A 10,445-nucleotide genomic window follows, 5' to 3' on the forward strand; every position below is an offset into this window, starting at 1 on the left:
GGCAGCTGCGGGGATCCGGCCGAAGAACCTCGCGTGAACGCGGGAGGGCCGGAGCGAGGACCGAACGCCGGCTTCCCCTCCCCTTCCGCTCCGGGCCGCCGCACGGGGTGGTCTGAGGCGGCGCCCAGCGAGCGGCTTCGTCTCCTGGGCCCTGCGGAGCCATCCGAGGCGGAGAGCCCGGTCCCTGCCGGCGGGCGGCGGGCCAGGCCGGGCGCGGTTTTTGGCGGATCCCGGGACACGTGTGAGCACCCGGGCCGGTGTGGGAGGAGGCGGCCCCGGGGAAACGCGAGGCCTGCGGGCCGGCCGCGGAGGGGCCGCTCAGACCTCTGAGCCCGGGAATCCGACCTCCCTTTCTTGTCCCCGTGCAGGGTTCGTTCCCGGGGACCCCACCCGGCGGACTCTTCATTGCACGCGGGCTTAGAGCTCGCAGGTGGTTGCGACCATGACGATGACCCTCTTGGAGGACTGGTGCCGCGGGATGGACGTGGACATCCACCGGGCCCTCCTGGTCACGGGCATCCCGCAGGACTGCGGCCCGGAGGAGATGGAGGAGACCCTGAGCAGGGTCCTCTCCCCGCTGGGCCCGTACCGCGTGCTCAACAGGATCTTTGTGAGGGAAGAGAACGCCAAAGCCGCCCTCCTCGAGGTGGGCGAGGGAGTGAGTCTGCGGGCCGTTCCCCGGGAGTTTCCGGGAAGAGGAGGTGCCTGGAGGGTGGTCTGCAGGAACCCCACCCAGGATGCCGAGTTTTTAAAGAACCTGAACGAGTTCCTGGATGCCGAGGGGCGCACCTGGGAGGACGTGGTCCGCCTGCTCCATCTCAACGACGCCCCCGCGCCCCGGAACCGGAACCAGAATCCGCCTCCGGGGAGCTGGGTAGAAGCTTTGGGGGCGCTCCTGGGGACCGTGATGCAAGTCATCCTCCACCTGGACTCAGAGCTTCGCAACCAGGAGGAAGCCAGGGCCCAGGAGGCCGAGGAGGCCTACGCCCTGGCCATGGCAGCGTCAGCCGCCGGGAGGAAGGGCCCGAAGGAGCCGGGCAGGGCTGCCAGGGCGTGCTCTGTCCTGACGATGGGGAACCCAGGCAGCTGGGATGATGTGGAAGATGAAGGCGACCCTCCCAAACCTCTGGTTCGTAAGGCTAGAGCCAAGACTCGCTCCCGGAGAAGGAAGCAGAAGAAAAGCCCCAGGCAGGAACCAGTGCCCTGGAAGAAACCCACAGGCCACCATTCCAACAGCCCGGCCTCCTCGGAGGGTCCTGAGGCTGACGATGGGGAGAACGGGGAAGTCCCCGAGTACCCCAGGAGCAGCAGAAAGCCCCGTGCGAAGCCCGAGGCGGCGGCTGGGAAGAAGCCTGTGGAGAAATGCCCCTGGAAGGCTCCCAGGCACGCCCCTCAGGATGCCCGGGCAGAAGCTGCGGGCCCCGAAGTTGCCTCTGAGTCAGACCAGGACGATGGTCCCGAGGAACCGCCCAAGAAGAAGGCCATGGGCTGGGCCTCCGCAAAGAGCCCTGGCTGCATGAGGAGGAGGAAGAAGAAGAAGGTGAGCTTGGGCCCCATCTCTTACGTCCTTGTCGATGTGGAAAGAACCAAGAAGAAGCCATCGATTCCAAAGAAAGGGCCGGGCCTGCGAAGGGGTATGTCAGGCCAGAGGGCCCTTCGAGGCTCACAGCGGGCGGAGTCACCTGCCTCAACGTCACAGGGTACACAGGCCAAAGCAGAAGGCTCTGCTCCAGGTGAGTGTGACGACGGGAGTCATTTGGGTTGTGTCTACCAGCAGGTGAGGGGGGAGGAGCAGGAGTGGCAGGTGGGGGCTGATGAGCCCAAGGAGGACCCCGGTGCGGTGGAGAAGGTGGGCGACACACCAGTTGAGGGTTTAGAGGGCAAAAGCCCTGACCTCCCTCCTCGGAGCCCCTGAAGGCCAACATGGGGGTGCTGTGGGGGCAGGAGGTGGCAAAGCAAACCCCCTCTTCCCCCCGAGCTATCTTCTGTTGGTGAGTATCGCCGTGGTATCCTCAGGTCGTTCTGCTGCTCCATCTGACCATCTCCCTCCATAAGAATTGAATGGTTTGGGGTTATCATGTTAGGGTAGGTGGCTTTGAGGTGGAGTGTTCTGGAGGCCTGGGTGGGCGGCGGGGAGAGGGGGTTAGAAATGTTCAAGGACTAGAAAGCCCCAGAAAGTAAAATAAAAATTTCATTTGACACCTCTCCCTGCTTTGACTCCGTTGTAATTTATCCACAGAACCCAGGAAACTTTGAGATGGGACCACCGAGCTGAAAGAAGACCAAGGAAGAAGTTCCAAGTTGGGACCAAAGTTTTCTCTTGTTATTGAATGAACCAAGACTTTTGACCTACTTGGTAGAAATCGGTTCTCAGAAGTAAATGGACCTGAGATCTTAGGTGGGAGGAATAAGGGAGGGAGGTATCCGAAACCCGATGCTTTTTTCTCTGCCAGGCCCACTTTCCCACCTCCTCGTAGGCTCACCTTCGAGGTTGTTGAGCCAATAAGCAGATCGGGAAGATTCTAGAATATTCACCTTGACACATGGGCAAGGTCACCGTTATGCTTATCCATGTGTGACCTTTCTCCCCCTTCCCTGCTGCTTCTGAGTGGTCGGCTGGCCTCTACAGAGCCTGGCGTTCTCCCTCCACTTTCTCTCCCTTCACCTCTGAGCTTTGATGGTGGGTAAGTTAAGCCAGGATCTCTGATGCAGACCCGTCTTCCTTGCTCCTCCCAGCCTTCAACTTCCATCCTCCAGTTATCTGACCCGAGGTGGTTAGGTCCCAAGATTAGTTTTGGGGAAAAAGAATGGCCCTGAAGTATTTGAGTTTTAATTTGTGTTAATAAATATGGCCCTTGGGATAAAACCCTGTCAGGAACCCGCAGGGAAGCGGGGTGATTGGTAGGGAGGGACTCGGGCTGTCCCGGCTTCCCTGCCCTGAGTCCATCTAACGCCACCAAACTCAACATCTTTGAGGCTGAAGACACTTCTCACATTGTAGTAAAAGGGAAAATAGTCTAAAAATCTGGCTGTCAATTTCTGGCTTCTGAATAGACCAGAATACCATGTCTCCTGTGTATGGGGGCCTGGGGTGAGGGGAGCGGCTACCTCAGATCATTGGTTTCTAAACTATCCTGAGGAGGCCCAAGATGTGCTCAAAGATGTAATCCGAACCTATTTTTTTCATTTAAAAACCCACTGAGAAATGGGTACTCGAGTGTCATCGGCCAAACCCATCACATTGGAGACTCAAAATATTACCTTGAGTTCATACGTTAGCTTGTTTTTGTACAGGTCTCGAGTTAGTTGTTTCTGCCACTTATTTGCATAGAAGTGCATTTCCTGTACGTGTGACTGATCCCACCTTGTAAACGTCACTGCAGTGGGAGAAGTTCAGTCCCGTGCATGCCTGTAATGTCGCTTGTAATTCACGTGCCCTGCTACGTGCGGTTCTCAGTCGTGTGATAGCGAGTCGGTGCTCTAACGTGGTCCTCAGTAATAATCTGTCAGAGAGAGTTGAGCCCTTTTACGTTTTCAGTCTCTCTTCTGACTTCAGTTCTTGTGATAAAGAATGTGAACAGTTAGATGTCATAATTCAACTTGGAAAACAAACTTCTTGTGGCAATTCCTTGCAAATTCCTGGATGAAGATGCAGAACAAAAGAAAGCGGTTTCAGTCGCAGCTGCTCCTCTGTGTGCAAAACACAGGGGCGGTGGACTCGCGGCTGACGAAAGCCTGCAGCTCTCCAGCAGCTGATTTCAAAGTCAGGCCCTCTGGAGCTTCATCGTGTTACCATGTAATACCAGGATTAGGAATTGTCAGTGTAAATGTTTTGAAATAAAGTTTAGCAGTTCAAATACTGAGTCTTTTGTAGGAGGCGGCGGCATGGGCTATTTAATTTGAGAAACTGCCGAACAGTACACACGTCCTGTTGCGCTATTGTCAGACCTGCCTTCGAGCTTCCATTTTCCGTAAGAGGAAGCTGTTGAAATGTCTCTCCTCTTTGCTGTATGTCTTTCCACCAATGAGAAAGGATCTCCAGCAGATCGCGGGGTTTCTAAAAGTTTCTAGGCCAGGTAACTGGTGATGTGAATTATCTGAAAATGTGAGTTTATTTTTTAAAATTTATTTATCTTTTTTAAAAATTTTTTTAATTGATTTCAGAGAGAGGGAGAGGGGGGTAGAAACATCAATGATGAGAGAGAATCATTGACCAGCTGCCTCCTGCACACCCTCTCCTGGGGATCGAGCCCGCAACCTGCGCATGTGCCCTGACCAGGAATCTAACTGTGATCTCCTGGTTCCTGGGTTGATGATCAACTACTGAGCCGCACTGGCTTGGCTGAGTTTGTTTTTAAAAGCAGCTGGATGATGGAAATCCTTGCCCCCCCTCAGAAGCTGAGGTCTTCAGCTAAAAACTTCATTTACTCCTGCTTAATCCTGCCCCTGCTAGGGACTCCTGAACCAGGGTGGCCACTTGATCAGAGTCACTAGGGTCTTTGTTAAATGGGCCCTTCTGAGTCTCGGGACCCTTGGTGGATGTATCTGTATCTTAATTTCTCCTGAGAATTCTATACACTCGGCAGGAGAGCTCCAGGTGGAATAATTCACACTTGAGGAAAGGGACAGATCCTTTGGGGTCAAGGTTGGCGTTTTGTGAAAGGAGCATAGAGGTTGTGTGTGTGGGGGGCGGGGAGATGCATGAGACACAGAGGGATGTGGGCTCAGAGGACTGCCAGCTAATTGGCACTGGAGTGCCCACACCTGAAGACCCAGTGGGCCTTGCCCCACCCTCTCGGTGGGAAAAGGCATATTTGGCCAAGGTCTTTAGGTCCCTCCCAGAGGTAGTCTCTCCCTCTAGTTACACCCAGTCCATCAGGAAAGTGGAAAGGCTCCCATGGCCCCAGGTGTGGGGAGATCCGGGGATGGGACCAGGTTAGGCACAGTTCTCTCCAAGCCATACTTTGTTAGTGAACAAACCATCCTGCAAAAAAAGATGTGTGATGGTCCCTTCTGTTGAATATTTTTAAATGAAATAATACAGTAATATCTGTTAGTAAGTGCATATAGATATATTTGTTTCAGGAAGGTATCTATATATATAAAAGCCCAAGTGACCATCCAACCATTCGACTGGTAGCTATGACACACACTGACCACTAGGGGGCTCAGCGCACAGGGATGAAAACATGCAACAGACTGATGAATCTCAGGTGGCGGGCTGGGGGAAGAGATTAACCAAAGATCTTATATGCATACTAGAGGCCCGGTGCACGAAATTCATGCACTGGAGGGGGATGTCCCTCAGCCCAGCCTGCACCCTCTCCAATCTGGGACCCCAATCTGGGACTGCTGACTCCCAACCACTCACCTGCCTGTCTGCCCCTAACTGTTTCTGCCTACCAGCCTGATCACCCCTAACCACTCCCCTGCAGCCTGATCGACGCCTAACTGCTCCCCTGCCAGCCCAGTTGCCCCCAACTGCCCTCCCCTGCAGGCCTGATCACCCACAACTGCCCTTCCCTGCTGGCCATCTTGTGGTGGCCATATTTTGACCACATGGGGGCGGCCATCTTGTGTGAGGATGTGATGGTCAATTTGCATATTACCTCTTTATTATATAGGACAAGAAGCCCGGTGCATGGGGTCCCTCAGCCTGACCTGCAGGGATCAGGCCAAAACCGGCTCTCCCACATCCCCCGAGGGTCCCGGGTTGCGAGATCGTGCAGGCCAGACCGAGGGACCCCACTGGTGCACAAACATGTGCACCAGGCCTCTAGTATTTATATATTTTTAATTAATTTTTTACAGCGATTTCCCTTGGAATGATGAGTGGGATAGAGGGCAGGTGGAGGAGTGTGGGGGGCCTTTCAGGATTTATTTTGGTTTCCTGTACTTTGTCAATTTCTAACTATACACTCATTTTTATTTTATTTTTTTTAAATATATTTTATTGATTCTTTTACAGAGAGGAAGGGAGAAGGATAGAGAGTCAGAAACATTGATGAGAGAGAAACATCGATCAGCTGCCTCCTGCACGTCCCCCACTGGGGATGTGCCCGCAATGAAGGTACATGCCCTTGACCGGAATCGAACCTGGGACCCCTGAGTCCGCAGGCCGACGCTCTATCCACTGAGCCAAACTGGTCAGGGCTCATTTTTATTTTTTTAAGTAGTAAATATTCAGCCATAAAAAGCAGTAAAGTACTGATACCTGCCCTGATGTGGCTGACCTTGCAAAACGTGAAGCATAAGTGAAAGAAACCAGACACAAAGAGCTGTGTGTTGTATGATTCTTCTTACAAGAACTGCTCACAATCAGCAAATCCATAGCGACAGGAAGTAAATTGGTGGTTGCCAGGGGCTGGGGGAGGGGAGATTCGGAGTGACCGCTAGTGGGTACGGGGTTTCCCTTTGAGGGGGATGAAAATGTCCTGGAACTAGATAGAGGTGGTCCTTGCACAACATCATGAATGGACTAAGTATCACTGAGTTGTACACGTCAGTTAACTTTATGTGAATTTCAACTCCATTTTTTAAAAAGTCTACCAGCGGAATCATGGACCGTGTCTGAGGGGAGACAGGTGAGGGTTTTTTTGTTTTGTTTTTTTTAATATATTTTATTGATTTTTTACAGAGAAGAAGGGAGAGGGATAGAGAGCCAGAACATCGATGAGAGAGATCGATCAGCTGCCTCCTGCACGCCCCCCCACCGGGGATGTGCCCGCAACCAAGGTACATGCCCTTGACCGGAATCGAACCCGGGACCCTTCATTTAAAAAGTCTACCAGCGGAATCACTGAGCCAAACCGGTTCGGCCAGGTGAGGGTTTTTAGTACTTTCCCTGCATTGAAAAAGTCACCAACCAAACACACGTGTTCGATGTGGAAGCCAGTCTCCCTCCGCTGCCAGGCGAGTGAGCGCTGCAGGCCGGGGGACAAAGCGTCCCCTGTCTGCGCAGGTGAATCCTTTCACCCCCTGTTCCTGGTTAGGAGACGTTTCCGCTTCCCAGGAGCCGGTTTTTAACATTCCAGCCGGGGGCCACCTATTCTTGCAGAACCGGGAAGCGAGAGGCCGGCAGAGCGGAGCGCACGCGTCTGGTCACGTCCGTCCGGTCGCTCAGTAAAGCCCCGCCCGGGGGCTCGGCTGCCCAGGGAATGTTCTGCAGCGAGAGCGAATGTGTAGCTGCAGCCAACAATGTAGCTAATGCAGCTCCTTTCCACGCTGGAGGCAGGTTCTGAGCGTTCTCTGCCGGCGCTCACACTGGGTAAGAATGTGAGCGCTCACAGAACGTTCAAGGTCGGGACCCCTGAGCGGGAATTTCCTCCCGCTGCCTCCAGGTGCTGCATGCGCCCTGGCCCGGGTGGCTCAGCTGGTTGAGCGGCCCCCGTGCACTGAAGGGTCGAGGGTCCCATTCCCAGTCCGGGCATGTACAGAACTGGCCTTTCTCTCTCTCTCTTTCTTTCGTTCTTCCTCCCTCCCTCTCTCTCTGAAAGCATATCCTCAGATGAGGATTAAAAAAAAAAAAAAGATTCTGTATGTGCTTAATGGAGGCGTTTTCTGCCAGTAAAAGGTAAGCTGTTTTAAAAGCTGTCAACATGTTGCCCTAACCGGTTTGGCTCAGTGGATAGAGCATCGGCCTGCGGACTCCAGGGTCCCAGGTTCGATTCCAGTCAAGGGCATGTACCTTGGTTGCGGGCACATACTCAGTAGGGAGTGTGCAGGAGGCAGCTGATCAATGTTTCTCTCTCATCGATGTTTCTAACTCTCTATCCCTCTCCCTTCCTCTCTGTAAAAAATCAATAAAAATACAAAAAAACAAAAATACCCTGTCAACATGAGAGAATAGGGAGGGAAATAGGAACCAGAAAACGGGGAGCTGGATCAATAACAAAGGGTTGGTTCTGGTACATGTGAAAATGTCCTACTATGGACCTCCATCATCCCTGACTGAAGGGTCTGGAAACAGAGCTCCCTAAGCACACAATTACAGTCTGTGATCTGGATGAGGCTTCGAATGGGCGTGAGGAAGAGGAATTATTCAGAAAATGCTGTTGGGACAACAAGCTAAGTATTTTGGAAAACAGAAGCCACTCCTTACATCAAAATCAATTCCAGAAAGGCCAGATATTTGTAAGATGAAGTTGTAAGAGTTGCAGAGGAAAGCTGGGTGGATAACTGATCATCTTGGAGGGGAGGGAGCTTTCAAAGCTGAGTGCAAAAGTCTGGTCACCTCACAAGAATGTAGCCAAAGCTGGGCCCAGGCAGGCTTCCAGCCCCATGTAACCCGAAACCGTCCAAGAAAACCGCTCCTTAGCCACTGTGACCACAGAAAATTTAACTTTTTAATCTGAGGGAAAATAAGTTAAAAGATAGAGACACACTGGGGGGAAAACAAAGGTTTCATATCTTTTTTTTTTTTATCCTCGCCTGAGGATATTTTTTCCATTGATTTTTAAAAATATATATTTCTGTTGATTTCAGAGAGGAAAGGAGAGGGAGAGAGAGAGACAGAAACTTCAGCGTCCCCTATTGGGGATTGAGCCCGCAACCTGGGCGTGTGCCCTTGACTGGAATTGAACCTGGGAATCTTCCGTCTGCAGGCCAACAGTCTATCCACTGAGCCAAACCAGCCAGGGCTCATACCCTTTTTAATAGAAAGCTCATATAGCCCAACCAGCATGGCTCAATGGTTGAGCGTTGACCTATGAACCAGGAGTTACGGTTTGATTCCTGGTCAGGGCTCATTTCCTAGTTGCCGGCTCAATCCCCAGCGTGGTGTGCAGGGGGCAGCTGATCAATGCTTCTCTCTCATCATTGATGTTTCTATCTCCCTCTCCCTTCCTCTGTGAAATCAATAAAAATCTTTTTTTTTTTTTTAAAGGAAAGCTCATATAAATGTTCAAGAAAAAGGAACAGCTCCTGAGAAAAGTGGTTAAGGGACATGAATCAGAAGTTAACAGAAAAACAAGTATCAACAGCCAATAAACACCTAAAAAGATGCGCAACTTCACACTTAATAAACAAATGCACACCCTTGGTCAGGTGGCTCGGTTGGAGCCTTGTCCCATACACCAAAGGTTGCAGGTTCGATCCCCAGTCAGGGAGCATACCGAGGTTGTGGGTTCGATCCCTGGTTGGGTGCATACAGGAGGTAACCGATCGATGTTTCTCTCTCCCTTTCTCTCTCTTTCAAATCAATAAACATGACCTCGGATGAAGATTTTAAAAAGTGCACAGCAAAAACAGTCACAAGAGCCCTAGCCAGTGTGGCTCAGTGGATAGAGCGCCGTTCTGTGGACTGAAGGGTCTCGGGTTCGATTCCAGTCAAGGGCACATGCCTGGGTTGCGGGCTCAGTTCCCAGTGGCTGGTGTACAGGAGGCAGGAGGTTAATGATTCTCTCTCATCATGGATGCTTCTCTCTCTCTCTTCCTCTCTGAAATCAATAAAAATATAGTAAAAAAAAAAAAAACAGCAACAGTCACAAGAGAAGGAGGCCCATATCGAGCTGTGGAATGGAGCTGAGATTCTAAAAACCAACCCCAGGATACCATTCCCTCCCTATCTTCTCGGCAAAAGGTTGTTAACACCCAGTGCTGGCGAGACCACATGAAGCAACCCCGCTCACTATGGTTGCAAGTGTGACCTGGTCCCAGGGCAGTTTGGCAACAGCTGTCAAGTTTTCAGAATGACTTTTGTGTTGTGTCCAGGGAACCTGCTCCTAACAGTTTTCTCTAATGACATATTCCCCTCAACTACATGCCATGCTGACGTTCCAGAGAGATTAGAGGTGAGTGCTTGTAACAGTGGAAAATGAAGTAATTCAAGGTTCATCCCTATGGAACTGGTTTCAGTGGTTCTCAACCTTCTGGCCCTTTAAATACAGTTCCTCATGTTGTGACCCAACCATCAAATTATTTTCGTTGCTACTTCATCACTGTCATGTTGCTACTGTGATGAATCGTCATGTAAATATCTGATAGGCAGGATGGTCTCAGGCGACCCCTGTGAAAGGGTCGTTCGACCGCCAAAGGGGTCGCGACCCACAGGCTGAGAACCGCTGGGTTAGATGCACTGCGGTACCCACTGTGAACGCACTGCAGACATTAAAGAGGAAGGTGCAACCCTGGCTGGTGTGGCTCAGTGGTTGAGTGTCATCCCATGCACCAAGAGTTCGCTGGTTCGATTCCCCATCAGGGCACATGCCCAGGTTTTGGGCTCAATCCCCAGATGGTGGTCACAGGAGGCACCAATGGATGTTTCTCTCTTTCTCTCTCTCGTCAGTAAAAAATATTTAAAAAAAAAAAAAAAAGATCGGCCCGAACCAATATGCTCAATTAATATTTGACAAAGGAGACAAGAACATACAATGGAGCCAAGATAGTCTCTTCAATAAATGGTGTTGTGAAAATTGGACAGATATATGCCAAGAAAATGAAACTAG

General features: G+C 51.5%; 1 protein-coding gene across 1 annotated transcript; it reads left to right on the plus strand.

Annotated features, from left to right (window-relative positions):
* The first annotated feature begins 129 nt into the window (after positions 1-129).
* PNMA8A (PNMA family member 8A) lies at positions 130-3,840 on the plus strand. Its single transcript, XM_006108452.3, has 3 exons — positions 130-241; positions 369-1,733; positions 2,240-3,840. Exons 2-3 carry the CDS (start codon positions 443-445, stop codon positions 2,254-2,256), a joined length of 1,308 nt encoding a protein of 435 aa, XP_006108514.1. The 5' UTR covers positions 130-241; positions 369-442; the 3' UTR covers positions 2,257-3,840.
* Positions 3,841-10,445: the final 6,605 nt, after the last annotated feature.

This window comes from Myotis lucifugus, unplaced genomic scaffold, assembly GCF_000147115.1.
Source record: "Myotis lucifugus unplaced genomic scaffold, Myoluc2.0 scaffold_2344, whole genome shotgun sequence".
NCBI classification, from domain to species: domain Eukaryota; kingdom Metazoa; phylum Chordata; class Mammalia; order Chiroptera; family Vespertilionidae; genus Myotis; species Myotis lucifugus.

What these genes read in the sequence shown, in the direction of transcription:
- PNMA8A (XM_006108452.3), top strand. Translation starts at nt 443, where the DNA reads ATGACGATGACCCTCTTGGAGGACTGGTGCCGCGGGATGGACGTGGAC.